Here is a 15,723-nt window from a genome sequence, read left to right as displayed (position 1 = left end):
ACACAATGAGAGAGACACACACACACACACACAATGAGAGAGACACACACACACACACACAATGAGAGAGACACACACACACACAATGAGAGAGACACACACACACACAATGAGAGAGACACACACACACACAATGAGAGAGACACACACACACACAATGAGAGACACACACACACACACAATGAGAGACACACACACACACACAATGAGAGACACACACACACACACAATGAGAGACACACACAATGAGAGACACACACAATGAGAGACACACACAATGAGAGACACACACAATGAGAGACACACACACACACACACAATGAGAGACACACACAATGAGAGACACACACACACACACACAATGAGAGACACACACAATGAGAGACACACACACACACAATGAGAGACACACACAATGAGAGACACACACACACACAATGAGAGAGACACACACACACAATGAGAGAGACACACACACACAATGAGAGACACACACACACAATGAGAGACACACACACACAATGAGAGACACACACACACAATGAGAGACACACACACACAATGAGAGACACACACACACAATGAGAGACACACACACAATGAGACAGACACAGGCCAGATGAGGGCCCTGCTAACAGAGAGCTGGGCCCTGCTGAGTTGGTCTGTTAGTCTCTGGGTTAGGCCATGCAGATCACTGACCATGCTCAGCTTCACACACAGCCCTCCACACACACACTAATGAGGGGGCCGCCACTACACTATTTTCTTAGTTAATTTTTAACCTTTAATTCTCCTTGGCAGGGTATTGTCTTCAACATAAAACAGTGAGCTATGTTTGTGGTACTGACAAGGCATTATGCTTACAGTGGCACAAGCATGTCACCGACTGAACCTCTTGACTGACAGAGACCATTTCTATAACTAGGCCATCCTTACTTCACAAATGTGGCCTATATGCACTGATTCAAGTTATTCTAATTGGCCTTATATTGGAGAAATTACAGGGTTAATGCATTGTCATTTCAGTCACACCCACACAGAGAACACACCCTCCTCAGGGGACCTTCTGTTAATGTCTCCACCCTCCACAAACCAAGCACGCCAATCTCTCCCGAGAGGGGGAACCCACCACAACCCCCATACATACACCCTGTCATTACCAGCCCAAAATGTCTCAGAGGGCCTCAAAGAGGAACGAGACGACCACCGCCACCCCTCCACCCCGACTCCATGTGAAACACCATACAATTAGTGGGTCCCCATCTCGACACTGAGTCTATACTGCTGCTGTGCTATGGGACAATCAATGTTACTATAGGGCCAGCACGGCACACCCTAGCCCCTGGGCTCTTTCTCTCTCAAATCGTTCATCTGAGGCTTCTTCAGCGTCAACACTGTCATTATGTAGATGAGGCCTGGTGACCACTTCCTGTGTGTCAGAGGGAAGAGTGGTTCCTACCACACAGCCTTAGAGGCAGAGGGCTCCTCCTATTGGCTGTCGGGTCCCTTATGACAAAACTCCCTCACAGCCAGGGCATCAGTCAGGGGACCACCACAAAACATCTATTTTTAGAGTTATTTTCTTTCATACAACCCAGTAAATGTGACCTTACATATACACTAAATGTTTTAGAACATCTAGTCATTCAAGGGTTTTTCTTTATTTTTCAACATTGTAGAGTAATAGTGAAGACATCAAAATTATGAAATAACACATATGGAATCATGTAGTAAACAAAAAAAAGTGTTCAACAAATCAAAATATATTTTCAATTTCCGATTCTTCAAACTAGCCACCCTTTGCCTTGATGACAGCTTTGCACACTCTTGCCATTTTCTCAACCAGCTTCATGAGGTAGTCACCTGGAATGCATTTCAATTAACAGGTGTGCCTTCTTAAAAGTTCATTTGTAGAATTTCTTCACTTCTTAATGCATTTGAGCCAATCAGTTGTGTTGTGACAAGGTAGGGGTGGTATACAGAAGATAGAATTCTTGGTCTTTTACCAAATAAGGCTTCAACAACAACAGCACCAAGCAGGACTCACAAGATATTCTCCAAACAACCCACAGGGCAGACATCCCAATTATTCGCAAGAGGAAGCGACGCAGAGGACAAAGAGCCGGATGCCTCATCCGGACCCGCAGAAGACAACTAAGGAAAGCTGCCATTGCCGTCAATATTACTCACCAACGTGCAATCATTGTACAATAAACTAGACGAGGTAAGATCACGAATATCCTACCAACGGGACATAAACTGTAATATCCTATGCTTCACGGAATCGTGGCTGAATGACGACATGGATATTCAGCTAGCGGGATACAGGCTGCACCGGCGGGATAGAACAGCACACTCCAGTAAGACGGGGGGGGGGGGTCTGTGCATATTTGTAAACAACAGCTGGTGCACGAAATCTAAGGAAGTCTCTAGAATTTGCTCGCCTGAAGTTGAGTATATTGTGATAAACTGCAGGTCATACTACTTGCCTAAAGAGTTCTCAGCTATACTTTTCATGGCTGTTTATTTACCACCACAGACGGATGCTGGCACTAAGACCGCACTCAGTCAGCTGTATAAGGAAATAAGCAAACAGGAAACCACTCACCCAGAGATGGCGCTCCTAGTGGCCGGAGACTTTAATGCAGGGAATCTTAAATCAGTTCTACCAAATCTCTATCAACATGTTAAATGTGCAACCAGAGGAAAAACAATTCTAGATCACCTGTACTCACCACACAGAGACACGTACAAAGCCCTCCCTCCATTTGGTAAATCCGACCACAACTCTATCCTCCTGATTCCTGCTTACAAGCAAAAATTAAAGCAGGAAGCACCAGTGACCCAGTCTATAAAAAAAAATGGTCAGATGAAGTAGATGCTAAACTACAGGACTGCTTTGCTATCAGACTGGAACATGTTCCGGGATTCTTCCGATGACATTAAGGAATACACCACATCAGTCACTGGCTTTATCAATAAGTGCATTGAGCACGTCATCCCCACAGTGACTGGAAATCGGTATTTTTGGGCGCCAATTTGCCCCCCCCCCAAAAAAAATGTTACACCTTTATTTAATCTTTGTTTAACTAGGTAAGTCAGTTAAGAACACATTTTTATTTTCAATGACAGCCTAGGAACAGTGGGTTAACTGCCTTGTTCAGGGGCAGAACTAAAGATTTTCACCTTGTCCGCTCGGGGGGATCCAATCTTGCAACCTTAACTAATCCAACGCAATAACGACCTGCCTCTCTCTCGTTGCACTCCACAAGGAGGCTGCCTGTTACGCGAATGCAGTAAGCCAAGGTAAGTTGCTAGCTAGCATTAAACTTATCTTGTAAAAAACAATCAATCATAATCACTAGTTAACTACACATGGTTGATGATATTACTAGATATTATCTAGCATGTCCTGCGTTGCATATACAGTGCCTTGCGAAAGTATTCGGCCCCCTTGAACTTTGCGACCTTTTGCCACATTTCAGGCTTCAAACATAAAGATATAAAACTGTATTTTTTGTGAAGAATCAACAGCAAGTGGGACACAATCATGAAGTGGAACGACATTTATCGGATATTTCAAACTTTTTTAACAAATCAAAAACTGAAACATTGGGCATGCAAAATTATCAGTCTGACTGACCGGTGGTAGGCAGAAGCAGGCGCGTAAACATTCATTCAAACAGCACTTTCGTGCGTTTTGCCAGCAGCTCTTCGTTGTGCGTCAAGCATTGCGCTGTTTATGACTTCAAGCCTATCAACTGCCGAGATGAGGCTCGTGTAACCGAAGTGAAATGGCTAGCTAGTTAGCGCTCGCTAATTGTCGTTGTGCTGCTGGTTCGAACCCAGGGAGGAGCGAGGAGAGGGACGGAAGCTATACTGTTATACTGGCAATACTAAAGTGCCTATAAGAACATCCAATAGTCAAAGGCTAATGAAATACAAATGGTATAGAGCGAAATAGTCCTATAATTACTACAACCTAAATCTTCTTACCTGGGAATATTGAAGACCCATGTTAAAAGGAACCACCAGCTTTCATATGTTATCATTTCCTGAGCAAGGTACTACTAATTAAAAAATAATAATAATAATAATAATAAAAAAATTGGCCGATTGATCGGCATCGGCTTTTCTGGTCCTCCAAGAAATCGGTATCGGCGTTGAAAAATCATAAATCGGTCGACCTCTAGTACATACCCCAACCAGAAGCCATGGATTACAGGCAACATTCGCACTGAGCTAAAGGGTAGAGCTGCCGCTTTCAAGGGACTCTAACCTGGAAGCTAACAAGAAATCCCTCTATGCCCTGCGACGAACCATCAAACAGGCAAAGCATCAGTACAGGGCTAAGATTGAATCATACTACACCGGCTCCGACGCTTGTCGGATGTGGCAGGGCTTGCAAACTATTACAGACTACAAAGGGAAGCACAGCCGCGAGCTGCCCAGTGACACGATCCTACCAGACGAGCTAAATCAACTCTATGCTCGCTTCGAGGCAAGCAACACTGAGGCATGCATGAGAGCATCAGCTGTTCAGGACGACTGTGTGATCACGCTCTCCGTAGCCGAAGTGAGTAAGACCTTTAAACAGGTCAACATACACAAGGGCTGCGGGGCCAGACGGATTACCAGGACATGTGCTCCGGGCATGTGCTGACCAACTGGCAGGTGTCTTCACTGACATTTTCAACATGTCTGTGATTGAGTCTGTAATACCAACATGCTTCAAGCAGACCACCATAGTCCCTGTGCCCAAGAACCCAAAGGCAACCTGCCTAAATAACTACAGAGCCGTAACACTCACATCCGTAGCCAAGAAGTGATTTGAAAGGCTGGTAATGGCTCACATCAACCCAATTATCCCAGAAACCGTAGACCCACTCCAATTTGCATACCGCCTAAACAGATCCACAGATGACGCAATCTCTATTGCACTCCACACTGCCCTTTCCCACCTGAATAAAAGAAACACCTATGTGAGAATGCTTGACTACAGCTCAGCGTTCAACACCATAGTACCATCAAGCTAAGGATCCTGGGACTAAACACCTCCCTCTGCAAATGGATCTTGGATTTCCTGACAGGCCACCCCCAGGTGGTAAGGGTAGGTATCAACACATCTGCCACACTGATCCTCAGCACTGGAGCTCCCCAAGGGTGCGTGCTCAGTCCCCTCCTGTACTCTCTGTTCACCCATGACTGCATGGCCAGGCATGACTCCAACACCATCATCAAGTCTGCTGACGACACAATAGTGGTAGGCCTGATCACCGACAACGACGAGACAGCCTATAGGGAGGAGGTCAGAGACCTAGAAGGGTGGTGCCAGAATAACAACCTATCCCTCAATGTAACCAAGACTAAGGAGATGATTGTGGACTACAGGAAAAGGAGGACCGAGCACGTCCCCATTCTCATCGACGGGGCTGTAGTGGAGCAGGTTGAGAGCTTCAAGTTCCTTGGTGTCCGTCCACATTAACAACAAACTAGATTGGTCCAAACACACCAAGACAGTCATGAAGAGGGTACAACAAAGCCTATTCCCCCTCAGGAAACTAAAAAGATTTGGCATGGGTCCTGAGAACCTCAAAAGGTTCTACAGCTGCAATGTCGAGAGCATCCTGACCGGTTGCATCACTGCCTGGTATGGCAATTGCTCGGCCTCCGACCACAAGGCACTTCTGAGGGTAGTCCGTACGGCCCAGTACATCACTGGAGCAAAGCTGCCTGCCATCCAGGACCTTGACACCAAGCGGTGTCAGAGGAAGGCCCTAAAAATTGTCAAAGACCCCAGCCAGCCCCGTCATAGACTTTGTTCTAGGACAAAAAGTCTTGGACAAAAAGGATTCTCAACAGTTTTTACCCCCAAGCCATAAGACTCCTGAACAGGTAACCAACCCACCCACTCACTCACTCACCTGTGGACGTAATGCAGTTGGTGCACTGAGTCGATGGCCAGCACCATCTCAGCCAGGTAGAATCTTGCCATGTCCTCCGGCAACCTGTCTTCAAACTTACTAAGCAGGGTGAGAAGGTCCCCACCCACATAATAATCCATCACCAGGTACTGCCGAGAGAGGAGGGGAGGAGAGAATAAATCTCTCTGACAAAGTAGTAGTAGTAATAATAATACTGTACAAGTAACATTCTCTGTATTCCTCTAGTGTTCCCCACTTCCTCCCTCCATCTTTACTTTCTTCAGGCCTCCCTCTCCCTCCTTACCTGTCAACCACCCATCCCTCCCTCCTTTACCGTCAACCACCCATCCCTCCCTCCCTCCCTCCTTTACCGTCAACCACCCATCCCTCCCTCCTTTACCGTCAACCACCCATCCCTCCCTCCTTTACCGTCAACCACCCATCCCTCCCTCCTTTACCGTCAACCACCCATCCCTCCCTCCTTTACCGTCAACCACCCATCCCTCCCTCCTTTACTGTCAACCACCCATCCCTCCCTCCTTACCGTCAACCACCCATCCCTCCCTCCTTACCGTCAACCACCCATCCCTCTCTCCCTCCCTTACCGTCAACCACCCATCCCTCTCTCCCTCCCTTACCGTCAACCACCCATCCCTCCCTCCTCCTTTACCGTCAACCACCCATCCCTCCCTCCTTTACCGTCAACCACCCATCCCTCCCTCCTTTACCGTCAACCACCCATCCCTCCCCCCTTACCGTCAACTACCCATCCCTCCCCCTTACCGTCAACCACCCATCCCTCCCTCCTTTACCGTCAACCACCCATCCCTCCCTCCTTTACCGTCAACCACCCATCCCTCCCTCCTTTACCGTCAACCACCCATCCCTCCCTCCTTTACCGTCAACCACCCATCCCTCCCTCCCTCCTTACCGTCAACCACCCATCCCTCCCTCCCTCCTTACCGTCAACCACCCATCCCTCCTTTACCGTCAACCACCCATCCCTCCCTCCTTTACCGTCAACCACCCATCCCTCCCTCCTTTACCGTCAACCACCCATCCCTCCCTCCCTCCTTACCGTCAGCCACCCATCCCTCCCTCCTTTACCGTCAACCACCCATCCCTCCCCCTTTACAGTCAACCATCCCTCCCTCCTTTACCGTCAACCACCCATCCCTCCCTCCCTTACCGTCAACCACCCATCCCTCTCTCCCTCCCTTACCGTCAACCACCCATCCCTCCCTCCCTTACCGTCAACCACCCATCCCTCTCTCCCTTACCGTCAACCACCCATCCCTCTCTCCCTCCCTTACCGTCAACCACCCACCCCTCCCTCCCTCCCTCCCTCACCGTCAACCACCCATCCCTCCTTTATCGTCAACCACCAATCCCTCCCTCCTTTACAGTCAACCGTCATCATACTATTCATTTCATTCCGGCCTCTTCACAGCTTGTGTTCATCCCAAATGGAACCCTCTTCCCGATATATTGCACTACTTTTGACCAGTACCCTATGCCATTTGGACGCAACCCTTTACACCCCTTCAAATCAGTGGTCATACTTTTGACCAGAGTCCTATTGGCAATATGTTACGATTCGGGATACAGACACACCATATATTGAAACCCATATGAATAGAGGGGAAGTTAGTGGAGATCTTACCAGGAAGTTGTCGTCCTGGAAGGCGTAGTGCAGGGTGGTGATCCACTGGCTGTCCCCGTTCACCAGCACGTCCCGCTCCTCCCGGAAACACGCCGTCTGAGGGAGAGGTCAAAAGGGTAATCATTATATAAACAGAATGAATGGAATGTACTGTAGCTACTCTCATTGGCACACACTTTGGTCCATCACACTTCGGTCCAACCTGCGTGTATACTGAATTCCTGTGTCTGCTAGTGGTGGACAACCATAGAATTAATAGATTGTATTTCTTTATGTGGGAAACACCATTTCAGATCCTTTAGGGGTCAATTAAGTAGTTTCAATTCAATTACCCTTTCTAACAAACTTATAAAATAGTCAAATTAATATATTTCCATCTGTATGAACAACCTGTAGCTAGACTATGTCATGGGGTACATTAATGAGGACATGGGTTTGAGAGTTGCGTTTATATTGCAGACAGTTTCCCATGTCCAGAGACAGACACAGTGGGGAGTTCGGTTCTATGAGACTGAGGTATGAAAACTGCAAGCCCGGGGGACCACTGGGAACGGCTACACAGATACACACACAGAACACTGAACAGCTGCCAATTAAAAGAAAAGCACAGCAGCAACAGATATACTGAGTCCACTGGTTCGAATCCCCAAGCCAACTAGGTGAAAAAACCTGTTGATGTGCCCTTGAGCAAGGCACTTAACCCTAATTGCTCTTATCCAGAGAGACTTACAGCAGCGTCTGCTAAATGACTAAAATTTAAATACACTGAACACATATCGCTCTCTGATACTGAAAATGGGTTCTAAAGTTGAATTAAGTTATGTATTCAAATTCACATTTAATATTCTAAACTTGAGACATGCACATGTAACTGACAATTATATGAACATTTTGCATTGAATGTTTAATGCAATGTTTATGGAAAAGCCAAGGAGTTACATAATGCTAACTCAACTTAGTATCCAGCCCTGAGCAGTGCTGTAATGCTATGGCTGTTGTTAGTATTTAGCCCAGAGTAGCAAATGCTATAATACTATTGCTGTTGTTAGTATTTAGCCCAGAGTAGCAAATGCTATAATACTATTGCTGTTGTTAGCATTTAGCCCTGCTGTAATGCTACGACGGTTGTTAGCATTTAGCGCTGCTGTAACGGTGTAATGCTATGGCGGTTGTTAGCATTTAGTCCTAGTGTAATGCTATGGCGGTTGTTAGCATTTAACACTGCTGTAATGCTATGGCGGTTGTTACTAGCCAGAACTCACCTCAGCTCTCTTCAGCATCTCCCACTTATTGAGGATCTTCATGGCGAACACCTTGTCTGCATTCTTCACCTTAACCACAGCAACCTACAGGAAGCATGGGAGAGAAGGAGAGTTTGAGGAGAGAAAGTTTCCATCCACCAAATGAATTACATCTTTCCTGTCATGTTCAATAGGGCAAACCATGGGAAATAAATCCGCTCAGTTTCAAAACGTTTTTCCCTACTGAACTTGACCCACTCCTGTTAGATTAGGAAAGGGGAGTGAACGAGGGCAGAAGGGGAGTGAGCATCTTTGTGGAATGAAACACGGCCATAGAGTTAGAGGAGGAGAAGTGTAGGAGGGGAGGAGAAAAGAAGGCGGACAGAAAGTGACCTAGGACATGAAGATAGTGACCCCTGAGATACACACAGCTGGGATCTTTCGGCTCAAGGGCCTCAACGTGCCATAGCCACACGGCAGCACAGATAACACTCATTACAATGGGTTTGCAGGAAGGATTTAATTTTAATTTAATTCTACCTTTATTTAACCAGGCAAGTCAGTTATGAACACATTCTTATTTTCAATGACGGCCTGGGAACAGTGGGTTAACTGCCTGTTCAGGGGCAGGACGACAGATTTGTACCTTGTCAGCTCGGGGGTTTGAACTCGCAACCTTCTGGTTACTAGTCCAACGCTAGGCTACGCTGCCGCCCCAAAGGATAGGAAAGTTAGCTGGCTAAACTACTGTTAAGTGATAACGTCTCTAACACAGCCCCAGTCAGCCCCCATGGTTAGACATGAGTGTAGTAAAGAGCATTCCTAAAACGAGTTGAGTTGCAACTGTAGCGAGGACAGAGGACTTCAGCAGGCAGGATTCTTCCCTCCTGCCTGCCAGCCAGAGGACACCTGAGAAAGCCTTCTTCACTTCAGCTACCCCACAACTCCCTCCTCCACCACGGAAGGAATTTAAACCACCAATCATCCCCAGTCTCACACACACACACACACACACACACACACACACACACACACACACACACACACACACACACACACACACACACACACACACACACACACACACACACACACACACACACACACACACACACACACACACTGCCTTATTGGAGTCTGAGATGAAGAAAAATAAGGAGAATGCTAAATTCAACACAATGACAACATTCCTCTGCTGTTTGGGTTTCTCCTGCTGGTCTGATGTGGGAGGAGGAGGAGAGGGGGGGAAGCTTCTTGGCAGTGTCCCTGTGTATAGCGTGTGTAATCCCCCCACCCCGTTTTCTTAGCTTTCTCCACTCAGACATGTGTCGGAGCTTGACATGTACGACAGCTGTAGTGTTATAAAAGCAATTAATCAGGAGAGCCGAAACATCACGCACAGACACCTAAATCTCTCTCCCAACGAACAGACAGACGTGGTCTCTCTCCCAGCTGACTATGAGAAGACCCTGCTCATAAATGTCCTCTTTCGCCTCCGTTTTCAGTTCACACAGCTTCCCACTTCTTACTCTTCTGTAGAGTTGACCATTTTTCCTGAACCTTTCCCAAATATCCCAGCTTTTTCAGAAATCCCATTTTGAGAATTCCCTCCCTGCTTAACTGGTATTAACTCCCACTGGTATGTCTGAGAGAAAAAAACTGGGAACATTTTTCAGAAATACCAGTAGGAGGATTCCTTAAACAGAAGAGAATAAACAGCCTCAAAATGGGATTTCTGAAAAACCTAAGACATTTTCTGGAATTCTGGTAAACTCCTCCCTGGGAAAGGCGGTCATCAGTAGATGTGAATGGTCTCACTCCCCCCTGTCTGAGAGATCCACTGCAGCCCTCATCCCTCACATACAACACCCGTTCTACCAGTCACATTCTGGTAACCTCTTGGTGTTAGGGGGCAGTATTTTCATTTTTGGAAGAAGAAAAAAAACGTTCCCGTTTTAAACGGGATATTTTGTCAGGAAAAGATGCTACAATATGCATATAATTGACAGATTTGGATAGAAAACACTAACGTTTCCAAAACTGTAAAGATATTGTCTGTGAGTATAACAGAACTGATGTTGCAGGCGAAAGCCTGAGAGAAATCCAATCCGGAAGTACCCCAGGTTTTGAAAGCGCTGCGTTCCAATGACTCCCTATTCAGCTGTGAATGTACCATCAACGAGCTTACACTTTCTACGTATTCCCCAAGGTGTCTACAGCATTGTGGCATAGTTTTACGCATTTCTGTTGAAGAATAGCCGTATAGGGGCACATTGCGTAAGTGGTCACATGGTGGCTCCGAGAGAGATTATCGCGTAAAGTGCAGAGGTAGCCATTACTCCAATCGGTCCTAGAGAAAAAGCAATTGTCCCGACGGATATATTATCGAATAGATATTAGAAAAACTCCTTGAGGATGGATTTTGGGGAAAATGGAGCTAATTTGAATTTTTTCGGCGTTGTGGTGACCGCAATTTCCGGGCGATTTTTCAGCCAAACGTGAAGAACAAACGGAGCTATTTCGCCTACAAAAATAATATTTTGGGGAAAAAAATGAACTTTGGCTGTCTACCTGAGAGTCTCGTGAGTGAAAACATCCAAAGTTCATCAAAGGTAAACGATTTAATTTGATAGCTTTTCTGATTTCCGTGACAAGTTTGCCTGCTGCTAGCAAGGCTTAATGCTATGCTATGATAAACTTACACAAATGCTTGTCTAGCGTTGGCTGTAAAGCATATTTTGAAAATCTGAGATGACAGGGTGATTAACAAAAGGCTAAGCTGTGTTCCAATATATTTCACTTGTGATTTTCATGAATAGGAATACTTTCTAGGAAGATGTATGTCCGTTGCATTATGCTAATTAGTGTCAGATGATGATAACGGTCCCGTTCACGGGCTGGGGGTCACTACAGGTTAAAGCTCCCCAAAGTACACACATCCCTGGGTCGCTCCTCTTTTCAGTTCGCTGCTGCTAGCGACTGGTACGAGCTGCAACAAACACTCAAACTGGACAGTTTTATCTCAATCTCTTGATTCAAAGACTCATACATGAACACTCTTACTGACAGTTGTGGCTGCTTTGTATGATGTATTGTTGTCTCTACCTTTTTGACCTTTGTGCTGTTGACAATAATGTTTGTACCATGTGTTTGTGCTGCTACCATGTTGTTATGTTGTGTTTCTACCATGCTGTGCTGTCATGTGTTGCTGCCTTGTTATGTTGTTGTCTTAGGTCTCTCTTTATGTAGGGTTGTGCCTTGTTGTGATGTGTTTTGGTCCTATATTTATACTGTGTTTTATTTATTTATTAATCCCAGCCCCCCTCCCCTCAGGAGGCCTTTTGGTAAGCTGTCATTGTAAATAAGAATTTGTTCTAAACTGCCTTGCCTAGTTAAATAAAGGTTAAATACTAAATAAAATGGTAGATAACCTTTCAGTTACCATATGATGGCGTTCCACTGGAATGACATAAGAGAGACCTCTGGCCAGAGACCTTTCAAATCATAATGACCTCATTATCATTAAGTAGATCTAATCCTACAGTCTTTGCCTGCCGACCACTGGAAACTGTTGTTGTGAATGTAAATACTTTTAAATTTAACTAATTAATTACACAAATCCAGCCACTTTTTCTAGCTAACTCAAACGCTTTGATTAGCACAGAAGGCACAGAGACTTAGGCCTCTTCAACACAAGCTGCTAGAGGGGACACAGTAACCACAGGGCCTATATCATAAATACAATAAGTAGAGGCAATCAACCGTGAGGCTGTAGTCTGGTACTGGGCTAGGGACCAGGGCTGGGGCACAACCATGTTGTTCTTCCACTCACAGTGAAATAAAACCCCAATAAAAAGAGTCTGAAAGAGGCCATAGTGAACTCAGCACTGGGCATAGCGCCAACCAACATGCTCCACCAGACCTGGGTTCAAACAATATTCAAAGTCTTTCCAATACTTTCAGCTTTTGCTCTAGCCTGCCTGGAGTGGCAGATGGGTAGAGTTTGCCGGTTTGGAACTATTCCATTGGTGTATGAAGCCAGGCAAGCTCAATCAACCACAGATAAAGTATTTGAAATCATTTCAAATAGTATTTGATCCCAGGTCACTCAGCAGCACAGCAGCTAACCTAACAAACTATAATATACAACAACCATGTGTCACAGATCATGAAACCTTACATAGCTGAGTTTCTGCTGCCATCGCTAGCTACCTGCCTAGCTCACCAACATTCCCCAGGTTTGAGATCACACACAATAGAAGACGTAATAAAAACGATATTTCAACTCAGGCCCCCAAGCTGTGAATAAAAAAAATAAAGGGTTGGTTTCAGTTCAATTTTTTTAATGAGTATTTTCTTCTTCCACAATGATGGTGAAGAAGAGAACAAAGGATTCTCTTACATGTTGAGTCATGCAGATAGCATGTAGCCTAGCGGCCAGCCTTGCTGCTGAAATCACAGAGCAGGGGTAGATAACTCAGAAAATATTGATAATCATTTGTCATAATCACAATCATAATCAAAAATGGATTGTATTTGAAGATGACAATAATTTCATACCTATATTACATTGAGACACCATCACATATATTTTATTTGTGTGAAAACTTGGGAACAGATTTCCTAAATTAAAAAAATGTTTAGGACTGAATTCCTTGACTATATTGTATTTGCATGCATTGTTTGGTTGTTGTATTTGTTTCTAAGCCCTATGGAGGCTACACTTAAAATGCTTTGGTCTTTGCTGATGACTTGCAAGATTATTTATATTAAAGAAACTTCCTGGTGATTTAAAAAAATATATTTTTTTTTTACGTACAATAAAAAGTCACAAAATAGGCTTACCTCTCCAAAGGCTCCTCGTCCAATCACCTTGAGGATCTCAAAGTCCTCCTTGTGTAGGCGCAGCTGTTTAACCATGGAGGTGAAGGGTTTGGCTGCAGGAGAGAAAGAGAGGTTAGCATTCTGGGGACTCATTTATAAATAGTGCGTAGTGTAGGTAAATATTGTGTAGGCTACGCCAGTTTTCAAACAAGGGTTGGCATTTATACAAAATGTTACTTGACCTGAGAATACGCAAAGTCGAACAATTGTGCATAATCAAGATTAAATTCATAAAACTGAGAAGAAAAAAATTGCTGTATATTTAAAATGTGACAAAGCAAGTGTCACTAGTAGTGATATCAGGTGTCTCTCTTCCAGGCAGTCAAGCCCTGTATGCTGAGGGGTTAATACTATATATAATATTACTTTTATTTCTACTTTGCACATTCTTCCACTGCAAATCTACCATTCCAGTGTTTTACTTGCTATATTGTATTTACTTCGCCACCATGGCCTTTTTTTTTGCCTTTACCTCCCTTATCTCACCTCATTTGCTCACATTGTATATAGACTTGTTTCTACTGTATTATTGACTGTATGTTTGTTTTACTCAATGTGTAACTCTGTGTTGTTGTATGTGTCGAACTGCTTTGCTTTATCTTGGCCAGGTCACAATTGTAAATGAGAACTTGTTCTCAACTTGCCTACCTGGTTAAATAAAGGTGAAATAAAAAATAAAAAATATAGGGTTAACCTATTGAGATATTGACTTGGGTCAATCTATTATTTTGACTGTAGTAAATGACAGTGGTCCGGATGTACAGAGGGCAGTGATAAAATTGTCTATTGTTACCCTCACATTTACTCTAGCCTAGCACTCCGGGCGGAAATGGACCAATGTGGGTCACCGATGTGACTCACAAAGGTAAGCTGGAGCCAAAACACAAGCAGCATTTCCCTACTTTGTGGAGAAAGACCATTCATCCACTTCCTTGTTTACTGGATCGATCCTCCAATAACCCTGAGGTAGACTGCCAGTTGGTTGGCTCACCAGGGTAGGAATACTGTAGATGTAAAGTTCTATTGAACATAATAAAGATCTATTTAATGCCTATGGTCTAGTTGTTAGGATTTGACCTAGGCCTACAGATCTGTGAGCACTTTGCTTAGGTCAACCCTTTTGCATGTGTAAGCAGAACACCTGGTTCACATCAAATTGTAATTCATTCATTCCATCCATCCACTTGTTAGTCTTCCAGCCTGGTCCAGTTATCAAAATGCAGGCTGATCCAGAGTACCCTGGCTCCCCTGTCAGAGGCCCTGCAAAGGTCACAGCCAGCCAGGGGAAGTCCCTTGATCTCACTATCCACAGAGAACAGACCAGACCAAAACACCACCCCACAACAACCTTTACTGATAGGCTACTACTTCATTACTACAACACACAGACAGGCTACTACATTACTACAACACACAGACAGGCTACTACATTACTACAACACACAGACAGGCTACTACAACACACAGACGGGCTACTACTTCATTACTACAACACACAGACAGGCTACTACATTACTACAACACACAGACAGGCTACTACAACACACAGACAGGCTACTACTTCATTACTACAACACACAGACAGGCTACTACATTACTACAACACACAGACAGGCTACTGCTACTATTACTACAACACACAGACAGGCTACTACATTACTACAACACACAGACGGGCTACTACATTACTACAACACACAGACAGGCTACTACATCACACAGACAGGCTACTACATCACACAGACGGGCTACTACGAAACACAGACAGGCTACTACAACACACAGACGGGCTACTACAAAACACAGACGGGCTACTACAACACACAGACGGGCTACTACAACACACAGACTGGCTACTACAACACACAGACGGGCTACTACAACACACAGACGGGCTACTACAACACACAGACGGGCTACTACAACACACAGACGGGCTACTACAACACACAGACGGGCTACTACAACACACAGACGGGCTACTACAACACACAGACGGGCTACTACAACA

General features: G+C 45.0%; 1 protein-coding gene across 11 annotated transcripts in view; it reads right to left on the bottom strand.

Moving 5' to 3' along the window:
- LOC123995321 (serine/threonine-protein kinase MRCK alpha-like) overlaps nucleotides 1-15,723 on the bottom strand; it is a 120,339-nt gene that overhangs the window by 70,630 nt on the left and 33,986 nt on the right. For all 11 annotated transcript variants that reach the window (XM_046298858.1, XM_046298850.1, XM_046298857.1 and 8 more), the window contains 4 exons: nucleotides 13,674-13,765; nucleotides 8,850-8,933; nucleotides 7,588-7,683; nucleotides 5,925-6,073 (listed from right to left, as the gene is read on the bottom strand). In XM_046298858.1, the coding sequence (XP_046154814.1) occupies nucleotides 5,925-6,073; nucleotides 7,588-7,683; nucleotides 8,850-8,933; nucleotides 13,674-13,765 (421 nt within the window). The remainder of the gene's footprint in view (nucleotides 1-5,924; nucleotides 6,074-7,587; nucleotides 7,684-8,849; nucleotides 8,934-13,673; nucleotides 13,766-15,723) is intronic.

The sequence above is a fragment of the Oncorhynchus gorbuscha genome, linkage group LG14, assembly GCF_021184085.1.
Source record: "Oncorhynchus gorbuscha isolate QuinsamMale2020 ecotype Even-year linkage group LG14, OgorEven_v1.0, whole genome shotgun sequence".
Taxonomy (NCBI): Eukaryota; Metazoa; Chordata; class Actinopteri; order Salmoniformes; family Salmonidae; genus Oncorhynchus; species Oncorhynchus gorbuscha.
The sequence above is the reverse complement of the archived record's forward strand: the minus strand, read 5'-3'. Positions and strand labels throughout refer to the sequence as shown.